General features: G+C 37.0%; 1 protein-coding gene across 3 annotated transcripts in view; it reads left to right on the top strand.

The window, feature by feature from the left end:
- The first annotated feature begins 567 nt into the window (after positions 1–567).
- LOC112057830 (disheveled-associated activator of morphogenesis 1) overlaps positions 568–24,862 on the top strand; it is a 58,300-nt gene continuing 34,005 nt past the window's right edge. Inside the window, exons 1-2 of one of the 3 annotated variants that reach the window (XM_052886210.1) lie at positions 568–725; positions 19,697–19,828. In XM_052886210.1, the coding sequence (XP_052742170.1) occupies positions 678–725; positions 19,697–19,828 (180 nt within the window). In that variant the 5' untranslated portion in view covers positions 568–677. Of the gene's footprint in view, positions 726–12,069; positions 12,233–19,696; positions 19,829–24,862 lie in introns of those variants that run through there. The other 2 variants (XM_052886211.1, XM_052886209.1) reach the window with 2 other exon arrangements.

Raw genomic sequence — 24,862 nt, 5'->3', positions numbered from 1 at the left:
GATGACATTTCTCACTTGATTTTGATGTATATTTAATAGGTTGTTAATAAAGACTAAATTTTTAAACATGCTAAAGTTTCACGTACTAAAGTAATATATTTTTATTTGTTTATTAATTTACAAATTACCCTGTTAGTATGTGTAGATTGAATATTGGAAGCTTTTGAATCACTTTTTCATATTCAATTGCAATCAAATGTAGTTTTACGTACTCGCCCTGATATAGGAGTATAAGGAATGAGGTCTGGCCCTGTAGTGGGATTTTAAAAAGATGGCGTGCTGGCATATCTTCGTTGTCAATACAATAATATGCCAATGATATTGTATTAATAAAAAATGACTTTTGTCAATGATTATGATGATAAATGTTTCTAGTGCAACCTCTAGTCAAAAGCTTTGTTCGTACCAATGCTAACAGTAGTCCCGTTGTTCGCAGGGCCTGCCGTCGTGGTCGCGCGGCGTGGAGGCGGCGGAGGCGGCGCGCGCGCGCCTCGTGCGCTGGGCGTGCGGCGACGCGCCCGCGGAGCCCGAGCCGCCGCGCAAGAAGATGCCGCACGCGCTGCGCCGCCGCTGGCCCATGTGCCCCTGCCTGCAGGTGAGATACATGCTACAGTTGGATCCTCGTGCGCTGGGCGTGCGGCGACGCGCCCGCGGAGCCCGAGCCGCCGCGCAAGAAGATGCCGCACGCGCTGCGCCGCCGCTGGCCCATGTGCCCCTGCCTGCAGGTGAGATACATGCTACAGTTGGATCCTCGTGCGCTGGGCGTGCGGCGACGCACACTTCACACACGTCGAGAATTAGGAAAATTTACAGGTAGGTAGGAAAAGGATCGTGAGGAAACCTGCATTTTCCTCTACATGCTTTTCCTTCACCGTTTGAGACGCGTGATATTTTATTTCTAAAATTGCAAACGACTGGAAAGTTAGAGGTGCATGCTCCAAACCGGATTCGAAACTACGCCCTCCAAATCGATATCCATTGGGCGTGATAGCCCAATCAAAAAAACATATGACCTCTGCAATCTCTATCACGTTTTTAGCTTACCATACTTGCTACGAAAATTTAGAGTAACATATCCTTTATATATCCATCGCTAAATCGATAGTAAATCGATTTGAATGCATGCCCCAACTCGGTGTACGATTTAGAGACGGCTGTCAGTCGAGCTTTATTTAAATGTTATTAGCCATAAATCGGTTTTGTGTTGCGCCAGTTCGCCATTTGTTGTGGCATTTCGCCATGTTTCTTTGCGGCTATCTATCGATTGATTGACCATGATGTCCAATTATCCAGTTTTACTAAAATACTAGCGGACGCCCGCGACTTCGTCCGCGTTAAACTCGATGTAAACTTTTAACTACCCCTACCGTACCCTTCCCGTACCCTACCCCTACCCTACCCCGTTTTATAATTATTATTAAAATGAACTTTATACAATAACAATAAAGCTCAAATTAACTACGTTTAAGTTAGAAAACATTTGTATGGGAAAAAGACAAAAAGGGCTATTTTTATGGTTTCTCCAGCAATTTTTCTCGCCGTAATAACCATCCTAGAACTACAACGAACATTTTAAAAAAACAATTGGCCAAATTGGTCCAGGCGTTGTTGAGTTATGCGCTTACCAACGCATTTTGCGATTCATTTTTATATTATAATTACAGTTGGTATTGTATTATTTAGTAGTGTCCCGTGACTATAAACACCTGCGCTTTAATCTCGTTTCTGTGGGAATATTGGGATAATAACATAATAATATTGAAAATTTTGGAAAACCACCGATGGTCATGAAATTATTAAATACACTCTCAACCAAGCCATCAATATTTTCTATGAGTGAGCTTTTATTTGAGACCCCACACGAGTATATTTGCAGACATTCAGTTATTCTTCCCCAATTTCACCCCCCACAACTTTTAAACAGCTCAACCGATTCTCATCAATCATGTCTAAGAAAACAGTTAACTTTGACCACTATCATTCGTATTAAATAAACACACTTTCATACAAAGTTTCCCCATCTATTAACCCCTTTTAACGGAAACTCACTCACTCTTCATCACATACAAAATATTTTTTAAAATTCGACTGGTAGTTCCAAAAATTACCCATTACTGACCTTCAACATAATTATGTGGTCAATAGCTCCGGGCTGAGAATGTATCCTAAAAATTTCTTATAACAAAGAAAAGCTCAGTATATCGTAGCCCGACGCGGGAGTCGAACCCAAGACTTTGTAATCCGAAGCCAGAAAAGTTAACCACTGGACCGTAGAGGCATTTGAGGTGAAGAATATATGTATTAGAGATATAATATTATGTAGATTATCTCAAGGTGTGTTATTGCGGAACGTATAATATGACGTCTAGGATATCGTATAGCCTAACGGATATCGGGTTACATCGGGTCGCAGGTTCGATTCTCGTGCCACTTTCACCAGGCTACTTGTTAATGAGAGGATGTCTAGGTACTAAATAATTACTTAGGTTGTGAAAATAGTAAGTATTCTTGGGTATTAAATCAAATAAAAATGTATTTTTATTCAGTAAGAAGTTTTGTTAATTTTGAATCGTCGTGATTTGTTTTGATTTTTTTTTATTATATCATTATAAAAAAAACCAAAATCGTTCTTGTGATACCTAAATTAATTCGCAAACTTAAAATTAAAGTTACAAGGGTCCTAAACAATCCATTAATAACTGTCTTACTGGTTCAATTGTTGACACTTTAGGCTGCGGCTCTAGAGTTGCTTTGGGTTCGAGTCCTAGTTTCTGGCTGTATAAGAAAAAAATTGGTTATTAGGTTTCCTCAGTAACACCTATACTTCAGCCATTCTTGATGAGTACTGTTAACCAACAAAGAAATTATAAGATTAAGGTAGAAAATGCAAGTCATTTCATAACTTATTTATTTTAAATTATGGTTTGTTTATAAAATGATATAAAAAATTCATTAACCATGTCTAATTGTTCTAAGCTTATTAATCAAATTTATTTTCATTAATATAAGAACAAGTTACTTATAATAATAATATTAGGTGTGAAATGACTAGTGATTTATACCCTCATTTTAATTTGTTTGTTGGTAAACAGTACACATCAGGAAAGGCTGTAGTATAGAGTTGGACAATTAGAGTTTAGGACGCTTTCACACCTAAAATACTAAATTATTTTACTAATGGATATCTACGTTATCAACTAGTAAATAGGCTATAATTTATCTCCGTATTCCCACGGGACCGGGAACTACATCGTTGGTAGTTCGCTAGTCTCAAATTAATTCCATTTCTTTCACGTTTTAAGTTTGCCGACAATTAATAAGTTGCTATAGAGTTATTTGGCGAGGTATTTTAAACGGTCAGTTATCGGCGAGATATCTCGTGCGTGTCCAACGATTGTTACATTGCGTGTGCTTGTTCGCGAGATGTTACAAATTACAATACAAAACGAGGAGCGATGTTACGAGAAGTGTTCTCTACTGACAAAACTCTAGACCACGTGGTCCTTGTTCACACATATCTTCATGAATAAACTATCATTCATTCTATCATTCATCATTCATTCAGTCACAAAATGAATTGCTCTTACAAGTAGATAGTAAAAATTATGGTTTTAATTTCAATGTAACAGTTTTTTATTGTTATACTAACAGGAATGATATTAACAGGAAAAACGGAATGAGCTTTCTTTAAAAATATATTGTTTTGTACAGAATTTGAAGTTATTAATAATATTAATAATTTTATACAGATGCGTTAATATGGGGGTGTTCTTGCAATTGCCATTAGCGAAATAAAAAAAATATAATGACATAGAAATAATTAAGACTAAGCGTAGTTTTGTTGTAAAAATATTTCAGTTGTAAATATCAGGTTTATAGTAGGTACTATAATTATATTACTTTCATCGTTAATGTCTCCTCTCAGATGTTCTACTTCTTATAAAGATGTTATTACTTTGTATAATGATCTAAAGGCGTTTTTGTAAAACACGTGTATAATGGTGCTATGAGCTCATTGTAGCTCATTTTGTAAGCATTTATTAATGTCTCTTCTATTTTATTAACCGACTACAATAAAGATCAACCTGTAAGTCTATTACGAGTATGTTTCTATGCCTGCTCTTTAATAAAAAACTACTTACAATCGTATCTAAATCAGATTTTTAATTTATAGATTTGCCATACCTCGTAAACTCCTTAATCTCCTTAATATATCTAGCAGATTTTTATTTGCGATCTTTTTGTTTTTTATTGGAAAAGGCAAAGGTACCTATTCCACTTAATTTATTAATGTTGATATATTTAAATTAAAAAAAAAAATAAGTCAACAAAATTTAATCTTCTAATCTGCATTATAAAATATGTCTTATAAAATTTATTGAGCAATAAAATACAATAAATTACTAAAAGGGTATTTTTAGGATAACGATCCAAGCGTTATTCAATTTTGCTCGAATTCCTTTTTTGAAGCCGAAATTAAATAAAGGACTGTCAAACAACTGAGATAAACCTTCGTTTAATTAATTTTAAAATACTTTTGATTCTTTTTGATTGAGTGTCTCGGACTGCACAGTAAGCTCTACAAATTAAACGTATACTTTAACTTGGAGAAGTATACGTCTTATTTGATTGGAACAAACGTTAATAAAGGAAACGAATCCAATGATTCCAGGATTTATTTTTTAAACGTATTCATTCAGGTTAGTAGGTAGGTTTTATATTAATTAAGGTAAGAGGTATTTTTAAATAGGAAGTTAAATAGAAACCAAGTTATTAAGGGCTTAGCCCCGCGTGTTACATTCTACTTTACGATTGCGAAAAAATGAAAAAATTCAGTACAGAAAAAAAAATATTCGTATGTTAAAGATAGGATACTTACTGCCTGCACCAATTTGTCCAATTTTCTTACTTTAGAACCAGGTTTTAATTTCCAATCGGTATAACATAACTTTACTCTGGTATAACAAAGGTCCTATGCTCAATCATTAACAAGTGTACCTACCAAAGAGCATACCCCTACTATCATTAGCCGTTCTCGGGCTATCAGGCTATCATTCAGCTATCAATACTAATAAATACCTATCTGGCCCGTCGATCGACGCCGTCGGCTTTCCAATCCCAAACAAGCGGCTCATTCGAAGCCGTATGTTTATATCGGCTCCATCTATCAAGTAGGTCTGAGAGAGTTTCAGACAAGTGGTTATTTATGGGTTTTCTTATCTAGTTAGTGCTTTTGGAATAGGTAATGCTAGAGAGTGGTACCTATTATTTCGTGCTCTAGAGTTGCTTGATTGACACGCCGTCTCGCTAAATACGGCCGGTTAATTCTACTGAATATTGTAGGTAAACTGTAGATAAACTGTAAGTAAAATTATTACTATTTTAGCAGACTCAGAAGTGGATTACAAAAATAAGAAAACCGATATCGATTCACAATATTTGTCAGGACAACTTAATTACCAAATTAAACTGTAACCAAAATAAGACCCTAGAACGGCAGAGAATGTCCTTGAGTGGAGTCACGCACTTATGAACGTTGTGTGTAGAGTTAAAGGATACTTTGACTGTTAACAAACACTGCCCTTTTCCACTCAAGTCACTCCCCCCGCCTATCCCAAGCAACCCATAAAAACCATACAACAAGAAATGTGGCGCCTTATATCACAAGTCGTTCCCGTCAACCGATTGCTACCTCTCTCTAACTCCCCACTCTTTACGGAAACTAGTCGCGCCATCTGATGTCATATCTGTCTCAGACTACTATTTCCTACACTATTTTATCCTTGACCGTTCTTTTTGGAAATTATCAGTGTAAATTCTAAGGCTTCATTCTTGGAGGGAATAGATTAAAAAGTTCCTGTGCCCAATCTCCGAAACTATATTCGGTAAAAGATCGATAGACAGGCACCGTCGCGTAGGTGCTGGAAACTTGCTTATGTTGGTGTTGAAAACTTGGCAATTTCGTTCCGCTCAAGTTCACATTTAAGCTACTGTTACACATGTTCATTTCAAGCTCGAAAGCATGCTACTATTGAGCAGTTGCTACTTATTAGCATGTGTATCGCAACGTTGCTAATAATGAGCATGCTTATTTCGAGCTTGCTCAAGAATCAACAGTCGTGCGATTTATGAGCATGCTAATTGCTGCGCGGGTGGAAGGCGGCGTGCTTTTAGCGCGTCTGAACAGGTTTGCTTATTGAGTATGCTAGTCGATCTGCATTGCTATTCTGTATTCCCTTTACCTTCATCTCTCCCTGTCTAACACGATACTATAAACAGAGAGCGATAGATACAAATTAGCATGTGTAATTGGAATGTTTGCTTTGAGCATGCTCCTTCAGGAGCATACTTAAAAATAGCATGCTGATTGCTTGCAAATGTAAACTGATGATAAGCATGCTCGTATGGAGCATACTTAATAGCACGTTTTTAGCATGCTATTTTAGAGCATGTGTAACAGCACCTTTACACAGCTACTTCTGAATGGCATTTCCGCACTTGTCGGAGAAAAATATTTTTTGATGCCAGCCAATTGAGTTGCAATGTGATAGGCTCGGTGACTGTCATCTGAACGCACTGAGTTAGCGAATGCCAACAGAAGGTTGGCAGCCCTGCATTGCAATGATGTCGTTGTCCTTAATTGGAAGTAACGAAGATCAAGTATCTTGTCATGCGCCTTGGGAGGTCACGGCTGTTTTCCGTTAACTCACTTCCGTGCACGGGTCACTGTCTTTAACGATAATTACCTTTGTCACTTTCGAAACAGTCCAATTTGACATGTTAAGTTTTTTTGCCGGCTCTTCTCAGCAGTTCCTGCCTTCCGAATCGGTGGTAGCCATATAATCGTCTTAATTTCATTTAGTTATTAAACAACGAAAGTTTTTTGTACATATAATTACCTAAATATTGTCTACAATATCGAGTTGTGTGTTCAGGAAGTGTATAAACTATATATACATAAATATATAATGTATATAATGATATATGACACGTTTTAAAGTCATTTTGTTTGTTTTACTCAGTCTAAACATAAATCCATACTTATTTTGTGACGTCCACTATTAACTTACACTGGCTACACATAGTTTTATAATAAATACTAACAGAACCCTGCGGTTCACCCGTGTAGTTATTTACAGCATAAAATATACCCTATGTTACTCAGTGATAATGTAGCTATATATTGGTGAAAGAATTTTTCAAATCCGTCCAGTAGTTTCATAACAAGCAAACAAACAAATTTGCTATTTATAATATTAGTTCGATCGTTATCAACCCATATTCGGCTCACTGCTGAGCTCGAGTCTCCTTTTAGAATGAGAGGGGTTAGGCCAATAGTCCACCACAGTGGCCCAATGTGGATTGGCAGACTTCACACACGATACCAGAGAATTAGGAAAATTCTCTGGTAGGTATGCAGGTTTCCTCACGATGTTTTCCTTCACCGTATGAGACACGTGATATTTAATTTCTAAAAATGCACACAACTTAAAAGTTGGAGGTGCATGCCCTGGACCGGATTCGAACCCACACCCTCCTGAATCATAGGCAAAGATCACATCCACTGGGCTATCACAGGTCAATAACATTAGTGTTAAGATCTAATCGGCGTTTGATACTAATGCATAGACGTATTTAAGCAAAACAGTGGTTATCCAAGTTAATCTATGCCCAAATTCAAGGGCTATTTACATGTCGATGAGCATTCATTAAGTCTGACCCAATAAGTCCTACGGCCTACGCAAAGGAAGCCGTGGGCGGTGACTAGTTTCAATTACACACGTCAATAGTCGTCAGGTCCTTTGAACCGTGTTAGACAACATAATCTGAATAATGAACGTGGACTAGCAGAAGGCCCGCGGTTTCCCCTGCGTAGTTCCCGTACTTATAGATATAGGCTTTATTATGGGGATATAATATAGCCTGTGTTACACGGTGAGGATGTAAAATCGATCAATAGGGTTGACTATTGATTGGTTGACCATTTGTCGCTTTATACATATCGGCTTATTTTAGTGATTTTTATTTTCGAAACATGAAGCATCTATGTGGTATAAACTCGAATAGTGCCAAGTTTCAGTTGAATTTATCCAGTAGTTTCGGAATGATATCCTTTTAAAAAAACTTGTTTTTAACTTTTCTGTGTTTTTAATAGATTAGCAATTAATGTGAATGTAATGTCATGATAAAAAGTTTGATATTCTAAATAAAACAAGCAATAAAACTGATGTGCAAATCATTTATTCAGTTTTTATACTCGATACCAAAGGCATAACAAAATAATGGGCCAACAGACCTCCTGGCAACATGCAGAATCGTAATCTGCATGCTTTTCTGAGTTCAAAACTAAACAGAATGCAGTCGTCGAATTATGCACTCTCAATACTTCTCAGGGCCTGATCTGTTATGTAGCAATAGATTTCGAATTTTTAGTTATGACAGTGTTACCCTGGCATATAGATAGCATGCCGCTACTTATCATAGCGATATTGTATAGGAGTTATTCAAAGGTTCGTCGTTCCTTATCAACCCATATTCGGCTCACTGCTAAGCTCGAGTCTCCTCTCAGAATGAGAGGGGTTAGGCCAATAGTTCACCACGCTGGCCCAACGCGGATTGGCAGACTTCACACACGCAGAGAATTAAGAAATTCTCTGGTATGCAGGTTTCCTCACGATGTTTTCCTTCACCGATTGAGACACGTGATATTTAATTTCTTAAAATGCACACAACTGAAAAGTTGGAGGTGCATGCCTCGGATCGGATTCGAACCCACACCCTCCGAAATCGGAGGCAGAGCTCATATCCACTGGGCTATCACGGCTCTTGTTCAAAGGTTACGCGTTGTAAAAAGAATTTGTTTTTCAAAGATGACTGACATTATGTAGCGAGTATCAATGCAATATTGTTATCATTAAGAAAGAGCCTTTGTTCGGTACAATAACATGGTAATTGAATGCTTATTCATATTCATAAATGCCTACCGACGATATTTATAAGTCGTGTAAAGATATCTTACAAAAGCCAACAAAGGAAAAGGTCTTCATTTCATTAGTAGCGGTGGATCGCTTGCGATTTTTTGTTTTTTTTCAATTATCGTGTTTTTAATGTTAACTTACCAGACGTGAGTTTATTTCGCGGAAAACAATGTTAAATTATACGATTAAACTTTCGTCTTGAAGAACTCTATTTCGTCATGAAAACCGCATTACAATCGCATCGCATCAAACGGATTTTTAATTTTACGGTAGATTCATGCGACCCGTACGATGCGGATCAGTGGAGGCACTTATAAGACTTCCTAAACAAATAATAAGTTTTACGATCCGTTTGCTATGCATCCGATACGTACGATGCGGATATGTGGACACTTACATTTTGTGTGTGAGGCAAGTCAGCAAAACAGCAACATGTTTATAAATTATCATTTCGTTTGTAATCAACTAAAAGATACATCTAAAGCCATCCCGTATTTCGAAAATAGAACAATCAAGTCGTTATCTAAACTAATGTTATAATGAGAAGATGAAGAAATACTTTATTGCACACAAAAATACAATTATAAATTAAAACAATAAAAAGATAAATTAAACTTAGCATGCAAAGGCGGCCTTATTACTAAAAGTAATCTCTACCAGGTAACCCCTGACGAGAGAACGTGCGAAGAAAGAGCGGGAAGGTGCAATACATTATATGTAATTATATATATATATATATATAAATAATTAAATAAATATAATATAATATATACGTAAATATAATATTAAAATTAACATATGTATTAATTACATAATATATTACTAACTAATGAGGTAAAGAGGTGAGTGTATGTAGGTGGTAATTTCTGGATCTAATGAACCGATTTTCAAAATTATTTTACCAATAGAAAGCCACGTTATTAGTGAGTGTCATAGGCTATATTTTATTCCCGTATTCCCAAGGATACGGGGACTACGTGGTTGAATCCGCCAGGCATAGCTAGTATATAATAACTGGGTAAGTTTCGAAAACAGGTCTATTAGGTGTTGAACTGGGAGGTCGTGGCCGTAATCTGTAGCCAATGTAAGGCCTTATACAGGTAGGGTGATAACCCTTTAACCCTAGGCCTCTAGGCCGCGGAGGCTTATGATGCCGTGTAAATGCCAATTAGGGGCATATTAATGGCTGTGTTACTGGTCGTGTATTCGGCTCTGTTTCAGACTATGACTTAGACACTAGACTTGTAGACGGCTGTGGGTTCGATTCCAGACATAACTGGAAAATATTTCTGTGATGAGCATGGGGGTTTTCCACTGGGTGTATTTTTACATTACGTAAGAATTTATATATGTAGTTTATAAATATTTTAATATATAAATGCGAAATCTCAAAAACCGCTTCGCGTACAAAGGTGAAATTTGGCAGGGAGGTAGTCTAAAGATAGTAGAGGTTTTTGCTAAGAAGGGATTATGGCTAAGTAGTGTAAGACGTAAGTATATTTATTTCTATAGACTTGAAGCTTCAGTAGCTCAATGGTAAAGGGGTCGGATTCAAGGGAAGGGGTAGGTTCGTACGGTATTTTACGCTATATATTTCACGCTATTATACAGACATTTATGCAATGAAGTCGCGGGCGTCCGCTAGTATTGATGTAAGTCAATCCATCAATCACAGTAGCAACAATAGGTCACGTCGTGTCTGTCAAAACATTCTACAACTCAAACAATAATTGTTTAACGAGCATTTAATTGATAATATAATTAGAGCGAGACAGTAGCTCACTACGCGGTTAAGGAAGTGATTACCGCGGTGTACGGACCATAGGAAACATAATAACTGAGCAATAGAAATGGCATCCACATCAAACTGTAGACTAGTCGACGCCGACCTGTAAAATTATGAGTATTAAAATTATGCATCTCGCTGTGCATTATATTAAATAGATAGCAGTGATTTATTTTTTTTCCGTTCATCTATTTTATAGTTTATGCATTTTTAAGAACGTTAATTGAAGTTATGACGGTTAAATAACTATACCACTTGATGTGAAATTGCGTTATTAAAGTCGTTTTTAAAATAGCAATGAAGTATTTAAGTTAATTGATTTATGAAACACGGCTAAAACTCACGTGATATTAGGTCGAAGTATGCCCGACTAGTTTCCACCCATACGGGGCCCTTAGTCATGAGCTGGTGAATAATGACCTTATATGACGTGAGTTGCTGTGTTTCATAATCATTTAACATGAATAACACTCACGATATCTGCCGTGTCATGACAAAACACTGTAACTACAAAACTACAATTGTTGAGAATAAGTACGTTCTAATGCTACCACGTGCGAAGAATTGGTAATACCACAAAACATTGTATCTGAATACTGTAATGTCATGACCCGGCAGATGTATATTCGTCGGTCATTTCTGGCATTCAATAATTAAATACTGGTCGTAAAAGTATACAAAAAAGAAATTTCAATAACATTTCATTTAGTTTTAAGATTGTTGTGATCCCACGCCATGTCTATTGCCTTGTTAATTAATATTCTATGGTACGGACAGACACGAGTCGCGACATAATTGTGATATATTGCCGAGGAGCGAACGTCACTACACTACAGTTAGCGCCGTGTTCCCTCGCGTTTGTGACGTTCCACAGTGTGGAAAGTGACGTTTTCTGTAATCGTTACGTTTGTTGTGAGTGTGTTTGTAGCATCGTAGCTCCTAAACGGATGGACCGATTTAGACGCGTTAATATTTTAATAATGTATGTTTGTTTCTCATGGTTTCACGCCTAATCGATTGACCCGATTTAAACAATTCTAACACCATTGTAAAGCTATATTATATGCGAGTAACGAAAGTTACATTTTATCTCTCTACTCTGAATAAGATCAAACAGAGTCGACAAAATGCTCTGATCGCACGTTTCTCTTTGATAATAAAGCGTCTACAAAAGACATTGCCTCCATAAAATATAATGATTGTAGGTATACAAAGTTTACGTAAATTTTAAGTCCAGCCCATACCAAGCTACCAATCGGCTACCAATTTATTATTTAACTCTGGATTAACACATAGGCTACTTTTATCCGTGAAAACGTAATTATTGCAATGTATGGTGATCTTGTGATGACTCTTTTAAATGTAAAGGACTAGTGAACGGTGTTCCCTATAAGTGAAAATGTTTACGGTGAAGAGAAAAAGCAAACACATCGCGTCTTTGAAGAGGAAATGTTCTATCAAGACTAGCGTGAGTTCTTTGTTGTTATATTATGTACAATTTAAAGGGTTTGCTCGGATGAAGAACATGTTTTTTTTATATATGAATAATATTTTATTTTGATCATAAACGGCACATCATAAATGTTAAAGTTGACAATAATGAACTGGCCCGAAGTCATAAATAAATTCATTCCCGCCCGGGACATCCTCGGTGAAGTCACCGACCAAAATATCAGACGCCTCGCGATCATTGATATCGAAAAGCCACAGATATTTCTCTTTATTTAATTTCCGGAATACGCTGTCAAGATCGTACTGTACCATAAAATTGTTGTACATCTTTAACTATAGGGCATGTCCGCGACTTTCATTTTACATTACCGTTTTGTAGAATAATCGCAGACATTTTAGTAAATCTATAAAAGACGAACACTTCACTATGTATGGTTTTGTTATACGAGTACGTAAAGGGCATTAGGCAGTATTTTTGATAGAAACACCAAGGAGGCTTGACTTTTTCCGACACAAAAATTAACATCATATTTCGATGATTTTACGAAAAAACTTGACAGATTATATACTGAAACATTTCTCATGAATCACTCTATCTCTTCGTGATAATTGCATGAAGTCCGTTTTGTAGTTTACCGTAAATAGACAAAATACGTTAGCAACATAAGCCTACCAACTCATATTGGATCAGCGTGGTCCTCTTCCACCTCGCTCCTCCTCTCGATTCCTCTCCTCTTCTCCTCCTCGATTTTATAGTTCCCAAGTGAGGATATTCCGTAAGGGATGCATATCTTTGTAAATTGTATATCAACAGTCGAGTGGTGCATATTTAAATAACAGGGTTGACATTAATTATGTTAACGAGGAGTTCTTTTATCTTTTGGGGATTTTAATGTTATTTTTAGTTTTAATTATTATTGATATTTTTATATTGAGCCTTTACTTGGCCCTGCTTTCTGCATCCACAGCCGTGGGTTCGATTCCCACAACTGGAAAATATTTGTGTGATGAGCATGGATGTTTTCCAGTGTCTGGCTGTATTTGTGTAGTAAATAAGTATTTATAAATATATAATAGGTATATCAGTACCCATAAAACAGGCTTATACGCTTACTTTGGGGCTAAGTAGTGATGTGTCTATTGTTTAAATATATTTAAAAAAAAAAAAACCTTTTATAGCAACATGGTTTGTTTAAGTTCCAAGTCTCCTCTCCAATAAAGAGGAAGACCTTCCACTGTTTTGGGCTTTACGTTACTTTACCTTAGCCGATAGACGTCTACTGCTGGACATGAGCCTCTTGCATGGACTTCCAAGCACAACGGTCTCGAGCCACTGAAATCCAGGGGCTCCACCTAGTGGAGGGTCGATCAACACTGCGCATTCCGGTGCGGGGTCGCCATTCCAACACCTTGGAAGCCCAATGTCCATCGGCTCTTCGAACTATGTGGCCTGTCCATTGCCACTTCACTTTGGGCATTTAAAATAGACACAGTAGGTAAATAGGTATATAGATATTTTGTCCTTGTATTATCGGAGAGGAAAACAGTTAAAACAAACTGACAATGATACATTAATACATGTTAAGTATCAACTAGTAATGTTTGATATGCTATTAACATGCATTAAAATATTCCATTGTTCTAATTATTAGTGTTATAATATATCGTTAAGCTTTATTGTATTGTAACACACTGTCATGTTACTCTGGTTAATGTATTTGCCTGCCCTCCAACCCGCATTGAAGCAGCGTGGTGGAAATTAGCTTAACCTTATATGAGGGGATATGGAATCCCATCATATAAGGAGGGAAGTCTGCCCTATAATGGGCTAATAATGGTGATGGTATTTGTATTTGCTTGAATTATATGGATTCTGTTGTAAAATAAGAAAAAAAATAATAGATTCTATTTTTGAAAACCTCGATAGTTCGACGGTATACGGTGGACCCAATTCTGAATGATCAGAGGTTCATCATAAGTTTGATTGTTGGGCATGTTTACAAAGGTCATGGCAAATATACATATTTAAAAAAAAAAAACGTTATTTGGCGGAAATTCACTATGAACATAGCGTAGTTGATTAATTTTGCTTTTCTCCGCGAAAAATCAACGAATCCAAGCAATGGGAATATATAAATACCAAAGGTCATTCATCACGAAATCTCGAATACCGTTTGAAGTACAAAAATGAAATTTAGCAGGGAGGTAGTTTATAGATAGTAGACGCCCGCTAAAAACGGATTTTGCGACAGGGCCGGATTAAGGAGGTCTAAAGACTTTTCGCTGGTGGGAGGCTTCGGCCGTGGCTAGTTACCACCCTATCGACAAAGACGTACCGCCAAGCGATTCAGCGTTCCGGTACGATGTCATGTAGAAACCGAAAGGTGTGTGGATTTTCATCCTCCTCCGAACAAGTTAGCCCGCTTTCATCTTAGACTACATCATCACTTACCATCAGGTGAGATTGTAGTTGACTTGTTAATAATAAAAAAAAGGCGGATGAAGTCGCGGGCGTCCGCTAGTATATCATATTTTAACACATTAGGTACACTCGCACACACAAACACATACAATACACCTTCGTCACTTAACTTGTAAAGAATAAAAAAAAAAATACGTCAGGGTCATCAAACTCAACTCATTACTAATGATTGTATTATAATCTCCGACAGGTTTTTATCAGAAGTAATACCTTATTGCTTCTCCCGTGCATGTCGAGTGCACGTTATCGCTCCAGTAAGTAAATATGACAATGTGCGCCTCACATTGGAAAACAGTTTAAGGCGTAATAACTTTTACTGTAATAGACTTTACTCATTATAAAGAATCTGCGTATCGATAAAAGGGAATGCTTATCCCCGCCCCTGGCCTACCCTAACCACAGGGCACTGGCAATTTAGTTTTACGACATTTTTAATTCATCTTTTATTAACGGGACAAGCAAAGATCGTCGACCATACTATGACATTTTTTGAAGACCTATGATTGGTTTGTTTATTCGTTTTTTCGTTTGTTAACGTGGTTGGTAGCATATATATTTGGCCCTATTTATTTATGTTCTATAATCTATAGACTTGGCGCTTGACTATAATCATGCATTATGGAAAGCAATGTTATTGAATATAAAAATAATATTAATACGAGTATATTGTGTATTCATGCGATGGCCAAGTCTATCTTTTTATTTAAAATATAAAAGATTTTTAATATTGATATGTTCACTATAAGATGTTGTTAGGTTAGCTACTTACGTAATAATTTGAAACAGAAGATCCCTTAATTATAGACAGAATAAAGTAATCGACTTGGTATTACGTGGATCTCACAACTTTTTGCGGTAGAATAACTGATTGCGAGAGTTGCTACATTTTACAAGTGTTACACTAGAAAGCTACGTTAATTGTGAGTGTCATAGGCTTTATTTTATACCCGGATTATCTCGTTAACGGGAACTGTGCGGGTGAAACCGCACGGCGACGGCTAGTAGATTATACGTAGATAATATTATAGGTCCGTGGTCTTAACTCTCGAGATGCGGTGAAAGGGATACAATTTAAATTGCAAAATTGCAAAAAAGAATTATACTTGTTGATAACATTGAATGTCTTCCTTTAAGGGAAATACACACAGTGCACCAATAAGGAAACAACTGACAGCCACAGCGCGGGTGTAAAGGCTCGGAACTTTAAAATAAAGCTACTGTTAAACATGCTCATTTAAAGCACGAAAGCATGCTACTTTTGAGCAGTTGCTACTTATTAGCATGTGTGCAACATTGCTAATAATGAGCATGCTTATTTCGAGCTTGCTCAAGAATCAACAGTCGTGCATTTATGAGCGTGCTTCTTCGAAGGGGGCGTGCTTTTAGCGCGTCTGAACAGGTTTGCTTATTAACGGCCAGTTTCTTCATCGCAAGTAACAGTCATAAATCAAGTGACGCTCTTATTCACTGAAAAATAAAGTCTTCTTTACTACTTACTACTTTCACTGTTACTTTAGCTTTACATGAAGAAACTGGCCGTGAGTATGCTAGTCGATCAGCAATGCTATTCTATTTTCTCTTCACCTTAAGCTCTTCCTGTCTAACACGACACTATAGACAGACAGCGATATATAGAAAATAGCATGTGTAATTGGAATGTTTGCTTTGAGCATGCTTATTCAGGAGCATACTTAAAAATATCATGCTTATTGCTAGCAAATGTAAACTGATGATAAGCATGCTCGTATGGAGCATACTTATTGGCACGTTTTTAGCATGCTATTTTAGAGCAAGTGTAACAGTACCTTAAAGAAAAAAGCTTTCAGCTAAATACTTAGGTATTACTATAGGTATCAGACTGTAAGTATGGACTAAAAATGTTAAAGGTCCCAAAATAATTTATAATTTAAAAAGTTTAATAAACTATTTGATACCCGCGCCAAAAGGAGAAAGGTATGAAATTTAAAGTTGAATTTGGGGTTTACTAGGAAAATCGACTCCTATTTTTTTATTTAGTTATAATGTTACGGGCCCATAATAATGAATCGATTGACCTTATTCATCAAAATCGTATGAATAGTTTTCTCGGTATAAAGGAATGTTCGTAAATACAAATAGTCAAATAAGTATACATAACATTCATAATCATTTTTGGCTGGTGGGAGGCTTCGGCCGTGGCTAGTTACCACCATACCGGCAAAGACGTACCGCCAAGCGATTTAGCGTTCCGGTACGATGTCCATCCTAATGACTGATGACTTCCATCTTTGACTGCATCATCACTTACCATCAGGTGAGATTGTAGTCAAGGGCTAACTTGTAAAGAATAAAAAAATAAAAATAACGTCGCAGGCGGGCGTCTATAAACAATAATATAAATATTAATAACATAATAATGACGACTCAAAATTACATATTGTTCTCACTGAATAAACGGAATTTGATTTTGAAAAGCCTTTTCAACATTACAAAGGTCAGTGACCCTGGTAATAATACGTTTATAAAGTCATCGTGGGTGTATCCGGCCCTTAACACACCTATGCAGCGGTGATCAGTGCCCAAATTGGAAATTAATTATCATTTAATTATTTTATCAAGACGTTGTCGCTTTTTACGTGGACTTACGAAGTAATCTTCGGGTCACAAGGTGGAACTGGGACCGGTTTAACGGTGGAAACACTTTCCTATATCATGTATTTAGAAAGAATATTTCTATTTTGTTAAACCCCCCGACGCAAAAGGAGTCTTTTTTTGTATTAAAGGTCACTTACGGGCGAGTGTTCTTAGACATATTTGATGAAAATCAGTTGAGCCGTTTAAAAGATGTGAGGGGTGAAATTGGGGAAGAACAACCGAATATCTGCAAATATATACTCCAGTGGGATCTCAAATGAAATCCCACTCGAGTATATTTGCAGATATAAAAACTGAAAGAATGCATAATATGATTGAATGAATATTGATGACTTGATCTTGACTTGAAGAGTGTAATTAATAACTTCATGACCATCGGGAGTTTTTCCAAATTTTCAATTTTATGTTATTTTTCATGTTTAAGTGTTTTTAATTTCATTGCTGCTGCATGGTCATTGTGAGTGAAATTGCTCTTTTTAATTCATTACTTTACGGAGTTATAATCTTAAAACTCCGAAAAGTAATATGTGTATGCCCAGGTTCAAACCCCAATCTTCGCGTCTGAATATCGAAGCTTTAATCTATTAGGCTATAGGTACTTGTACATCTCCTCATCAGTTTTGTTTAATTATTTGATTTCTTTAATAAAACTTTTTTTTTATTCTTTACAAGTTAGCCCTTGCCTACAATCTCACCTGATGGTAAGTGACGATGCAGTCTAAGATGGAAGTGGGCTAACTTGTGTTGACTTATTTTCGCACTATCGTTGAGAAGACATGGAATCCCATAGCAGCTTCCGTTTTCGCTATCTCTTACATGTTTATTTTCAAAATAGAATCTTCTAGACGTTCCACCATAGGCTGCATCATCACTTACCATCAGGCGTGCCGCGTGATGTAGAGTACAATGTATTAATATGTGTAAAAACAAGAATGTTTCTTTACGTGACATTTTTATTATGTCTGGGTGTGAACCAAGGTGCGACTTACCGCCAATTAGCTTACTTTTTTATCCATTTTTCCAATCATTAAACCTTTCGGTGACATATGCGAAGCGATAATATTTTTATATTCTTAACTGTTCACATTAAGTTCAATGAAAAGTATATCTAAGGACATGGACATGCTGCTAACTAAGGAGTGAAACTTTTCGATACAACTTTATTCTTCCTTTCTTTTCGTGTTTCATGTTACGTCATCAACCCATATTCGGCTCACTGCTGAGCTCGAGTCTCCTCTCAGAATGAGAGGGGTTAGGCCAATAGTCCACCACGCTGGCCCAATGCGGATTGGCAGACTTCACACACGCAGAGAATTAAGATAATTCTCTGGTATGCAGGTTTCCTCACGATGTTTTCCTTCACCGATTGAGACACGTGATATTACATTTTTTTTTTTTTTTTAAATGCACACAACTGAAAAGTTGGAGGTGCATGCCCCGGACCGGATTCGAACCCACACCCTCCGGAATCGGAGGCAGAGGACATATCCACAGGGCTATCACAGCTCATGTTTCATGTTATACCCATACAAAGAGGGTGAAAAGAGGGTTTCACAATTAAATGTGACATACATCTGTAATATCATAAAGAGGTAAGAGTTTGTGAGCTCATGCGATTGGGGATAATTTTAGGATTTCGGAACCGATTTTGGAAGTTGTTGCACCAATAGAAAGCCACAGTTAATTGTGAGTGTCAAAGGGTAAATTTTATCCCGTATTCCCACAGGCACGGGAACTGGTTGGGTGAACCGTGGGGCAATTGGTAGTGCCATAATATGAATGTATAAGTTTCATTCTTGATCTGTTTGACGGTTTAAATACATGTACTGGGGAGTATTTCCCATAACTCTGTTCAAGGAATGTGTGTACTGATAATAATATTTTCAGGGTAAATAATATTTCTCTTGTAAATAGAAAATGTGTTCCTTATAGGTACGCATCCTTATAACTATGACGTAGATAAGTATTACTATGATAGATAGTGGCATGTGTTACATCATCATTATCAATATCAACCAATATTCGGCTCAGTGCTGAGCTCGAGTCTCCTCTCAGAGTGAGAGGGGTTAGGTCAAGTCCACCTCGCTGGCCTAGTGCGGATTGGTAGACTTAACCCGCAAAGAATTAAGAAAAATCTCTGGTATGCAGGTTTCCTCACGATGTTGTTCCATCACCGTTTGAGACATATTTAATTTCTTAAAATGCACACAACTGAAAAGTTGGAGGTGCATGTCCCGGACCGGATTCGAACCCACACCCTCCGGAATCGAAGGCAGAGGTCATATCCACTGGGCTATCACGCCTCTTACTAAAATACTTAGTGGCATATGATTAGGTACTCAAAGCAAACTCTCTTGTCCTCAGAATGACGAGCCCCCCGAGATCACCTACTGCGTGGTGGGTGAAGGCGGCGGCGGGCTGGCGCTGCAGGCAGTCACCCCCACACACCCCATGCCGCCGCAGGATGAGCTGGACGCCAAGTTCGCCGAGCTGGTGGTGAGTACTGATCACAGCAAAGCATACAGTAGATAAGCTACCCAGCCGATAAACCGATCGATGTATGCAGTAAACCATCACAGATGATGACCTACGGACCAAACTTAGTCACTAGCCTATGGGCCTTCTTCTTCTTCCTTCTGGGCCGTTTCCGCACTTGGCGTGCGGGTCCATCGGTGTGGATCCCCGCTGGATACGTTCTATTCAGCCGAGCTCGCTCCAGAAGCGAGCAGGTCGCCCAGATCGACGATAGCCTCATGGAGTGTCGCTGAGGAACCAATATAGAAAGCTCGTTGCTCCGTTATGCCGCTGCATCTATAGCTATGGACCTTATTAGAAGGCTCATAACTTCGATTCGATCACGCAGAAAAATTCCAAGCATAACTCATTTCATCACCCTCTGAGTGACTTTGAGCCTTCTAGCTGTGGGCCTTATTAGATGGCTCAAATTCTAATAACACCCCCATAAGGCTTGGATTTTCTCTGTGTGATCGAGAATGAGGAGATCCGCAGAAGAACCAAAGTCACTGACATAGTTTAGTTAGTCGCAAAGCTGAACTAGCAGTGGGCAGGCCACTTAGTTTGAAACGTCGATGGACGGTGGAGTCCCAAGATGCTCGCGACCCCGCACCGGAAAGCGCAGTGTTGGTCGACTCCCCACTTGGTGAACCGAGGATATCAAGCGGGTTGCAGGGAGCCGCTGGATGCTAGCGGCTTAAGACCGTTGTGTTTGAAAGTCCATGCAAGAGACCTAGGTTCAGCAGTGGACGTCCATCGGCTGATAATGATGATTATGGATGATGATGAGAATGATACGTGAAATTAAATAATAAACGATTGATCGCCCAGTGTCAATACAATTTGAAACTTCCGGTTTAGGGCGTTTACACATCGCAGGAACACTACGTACCTATGTAATAAATAACTGGTTTATTGCAGGCGTGGAACAGTTACGCAGATACATATTTGCATAATTAATTAGTTGATTCAATTACTTAATTATTGAAATTATCAAATTTATTGGAAGCTTTCATTTCCGGACGTTTAGTGATAACTATGCTGAAGTGGGTTTAAATAGATTTGTATCTTTGTACGTAACGAATAAACTCGAACAATATTTGAAGAATTTGAAAAATTCTTTTACAAATAGAAAGCTACATTATCAGGGAGTAACATGGGCTATATTTTTGTTTTTTTTTTTTTTAAAGAATTTTTGTCATATTTTTTTAATATGACCAATATTCCCATTCCCCTTCAACTAGTTGGGAAAGACTGTATTAGGAGTGGATACGATTATAGTCCAACGGGGCGGGGATCGAACCACCCCCCTCGGAGATGAGTCCGACCGCTCTTACCGTTGAGCTATTGTAGTTTATTATTTTACCACCACTCTACGGGCTTCTGATAATTATCTACATAACAAAGCTATTAAATGCTTAGGTATATGTATTTAAATAGTATGAAGTACAGAGAATCTTAAAATTAATCAATCAATCAATCATCGTTTATTTGCTCAAAACATGTGGTTACAAAACATGACAAACAAATTTATATGTACAATGTTTTCGCCTTGACGGGCGTGCAAATTTCACAAAACATTACTTAAAAACTCATCATCACAAAATCATATCAATAATAATACTTAATTAAAACTTTTAACATTTTCTAGTAGCATCATTGGAGTTGTAGTCCTTTACATCGAGATAACCAATGCATTAGAGAGATAGCTAACATGTCTTTTAAAATAATAACTACGATTGAGACGCAATTAAGAAAATACAAAATAAAATTGAAATTGAAGAAAAAATAAAAAAAAATATGTCAAAAAAATTAATGATTTCCTTTTGATACTATCAAGATGTTTAAAATATCATAAAACGCACAATTTACGAGCATGTATTAATAGAAAAGTGAAATTGTTATTTAATTAATAACTCGGATGTGAATTTATTATTACTAGGGGAGTTATGAAATTGATGCCATAATATTTATTTGTTGTTAAACGAAACAGCACAATGTGAAATTAAGCGTTTCCGTTATGATACGATCAAGATGTTAAAACATCGTAAAATGTACGATTTATGTATCGACGCGAGTTTTAATTGAATTTCCGGGTGAATGTTTGTACACATGTTATTGCTATGTCCGACACGCCACGTGTTATAGCTTAACCGACTTTAAAAAAGGAGGAGGATATCAAAGTTATAAAATAGACTAAACTAAATATATTGATTATAAAAATCGGCTAAGTACGAGTCGGATTCGCCCACCGAGCGTTCCGTAGAATTTTTTGAATATTTGCTTAACGTATAAATTATCGTATAATATTTTGGACGTATAAATTATCGTACTTTGTAATAGACGTAATAAATAAATCCGAAATTAATCATCTATCGTAACTAAAAAATGTGAAATAAATAATTAATAAAAAAAAATAAAAAAACCCGACTGCATAAAGTATAAAAAACTAATCCGCTAGTACAATATAAATATTGTACTAGCGGTGACCTCGCGGTTTCACCCTGTAGGACTGCGGGGATAAAATACGGGAAATAGCCTTACTCGGTGAAAATGTAGCTTTTTGATTGTGAATGAATTTTTATAATTGGTTGAGTTAAATCGTAACAAATAAACAAACTAAAATCGAATCTTAACTCTATAATGTTAATTAAGTAATTTAATATTAATTTAGATTATTAAAATAATTGACTATTAAGCACAAAATACTCTTAGATACATGGTCAAAGGCTTAGGTAAATGCTTCATGATATAAACATGATAATTAGGGTTGTATTACATGCAAATTAACATGTAGTTGTGTCGATAAATACATTTGACGGTATAAAAGCCAGCTGCGATTAAGATATAAACACACTGTTAAAACTCAACGCGCGAATCTTTCTTCTGTTTGTTGTTGTGTAGGTTGTTGAGATTATTAATATAACGTTTACTTTATAATCTACCTTAAAAAAAGAAATTCTGTATTTCATCAGAATTAATGATTGTATGGTTCCCATTATAATGGGATTTTGTTATTTAAACATACATTTTCTGGGAAAACATTTATTTTATAATTGGAGATGGACAGTATTGGACATAATTATTTAAAAGTTTATCTTTTAAATGTTGGTCAATATTAATTTGGAATAAGATAATAAATTGAGTTTATGGTTTAATAAATACTATTAACGATGTCTATTATTACTTAAGTACTATAATTTAATCGCTATTACAACATTAAGTTGTAGTACATACAAAGTCTTGTAATGTGTGTAGTGTGACTCCACTCTTAATTAAATTTCTCCTCGCAATGGAAAACTTGTATCGGGTTTAGTTATGGCGCCAAATAAATTGAAGTAGGCACCCACCTTCCAGACTAATTGGGTACCTGAGACTTTCCATTGAGGAGAGAGGTGGGTGAAAACATCAGTTCGGATTATTATATTTTGTGCCTTTAAGCTGCTTTTGACTTAATCCAATAGGTATACTAAGAGAAGTTGACATTTTTCCATGTGCTTGACCTCATACAGATCGCGACCAACACACAATCAGTTTTATCGAATGTCAAGCCGTTAAAGCTCCAAACAATGTGGGTTTAATGGATTGGATGGTGGGTGGTATCGGCCGTAACTAGTAAAGACCGCCAAGTTGTTTGATTTTCGGTATGATGCTACGTCGACACCTTTGATGATGATACGCATGGTAGATGCTACGTAATGGTAGTCGTAAAACAAACTTGTGTCTCCAAGGAAGGGAAGGCGGAATCACTAAATAGGATTGTCAAAATTAGTAAATACTTTCTTCGTTTCTTTTACTACAAATTGATAGAACTAACAATGTTTTTCTAATCGATTTAGCTTTACACTTTATCCGAAAAGATTGCAAATAGGGTCGGCACTTATCAGGTCGCCAAAGCATAATACAGGATCGCTATTATTCAGGTGTCTCAGCTTGCCAGGTTTCACAATTTCTCAGCTTTGCAAAAAAAACGTGAAGTAATCTAGTATTTTTGATTATTACCACAAATACAATTGTCGACTCGTTTCCGAAAAGTAAAAAGCCTAACAAAGTCCGGCCAATCCCGTCCCGTCAACACCGTCAATTTTGGCCGGACAAAGTCTAACTATGTCCTGTTTTATCCACACGCCTGGCAACACTAATTCCAAACTATGATTAGTAAAAAAAAAACTAATAATGCTAGCCATCCACGGTCCGATGACGTCCGGTAAAACTCATTGCGTATTGGTCGCGATTTTTGCTCCAAGTCGAGCCGTTAAGCACATCGCGACCAACACACGATGAGTTTTACGAGACGTCATGCCAGCAGCGCTGCAGGCATGTGAGTATATCGAATCATGCGTGGTTAACTGGCTAGTATAGTCCAATGCCCGTATACAAACAAAACCGATCATGTAGCTAATCACCGCCAGTCCATCATGATCAGGGTGAAAGTGGCATGCGATCATTACATAATGGACTTATCGCACGGTATCCACACCGGCCCACATATAATCAGGCGCCTCGTCAATCCCCTAATACGCCTGTCAGAACACTCGTTGCACTTTCTTTTATTTTATAATAGTTGATCGAGCGAGACACTATGTTATGTTATGATTTGATATATGTAATTATGCAAGTTGTTGTCTTTAATGTTACACATGTTCTTTGGCACGGTATGATGACCATTTTGAAGTAAATTTAAGGAACTCTTTATTTTTTAGAGTTCCGTAACCAAAGGATAAAACGGGACCCTATTACTATGACTTCACTGTTTGTTCGTCCGTCTGTCACCAGGCTGTATGAACCGTGATAGTTAGATGAAATATTCACAGGCGAGGTATTTTGATGCCGCTATAACAAGAAATAGATACTAAAAGAAATAATTAAGGTCTCCCAAAACCGTAAAAAAGGAATCTCCTTTTTTCATGCGTCAAGCTTGCGCCTAAAAGTTAGAACATCTTACATAGGTTAAGTCACTGGCATATTTATTTTAAGCGAGCATTTTTGTTTCTTTTATGAGAATTCTTTACCCTT

This window comes from Bicyclus anynana, chromosome 16 (genome assembly GCF_947172395.1).
Source record: "Bicyclus anynana chromosome 16, ilBicAnyn1.1, whole genome shotgun sequence".
Classification (NCBI taxonomy): Eukaryota; Metazoa; Arthropoda; class Insecta; order Lepidoptera; family Nymphalidae; genus Bicyclus; species Bicyclus anynana.
The sequence above is the reverse complement of the archived record's forward strand: the minus strand, read 5'-3'. Positions and strand labels throughout refer to the sequence as shown.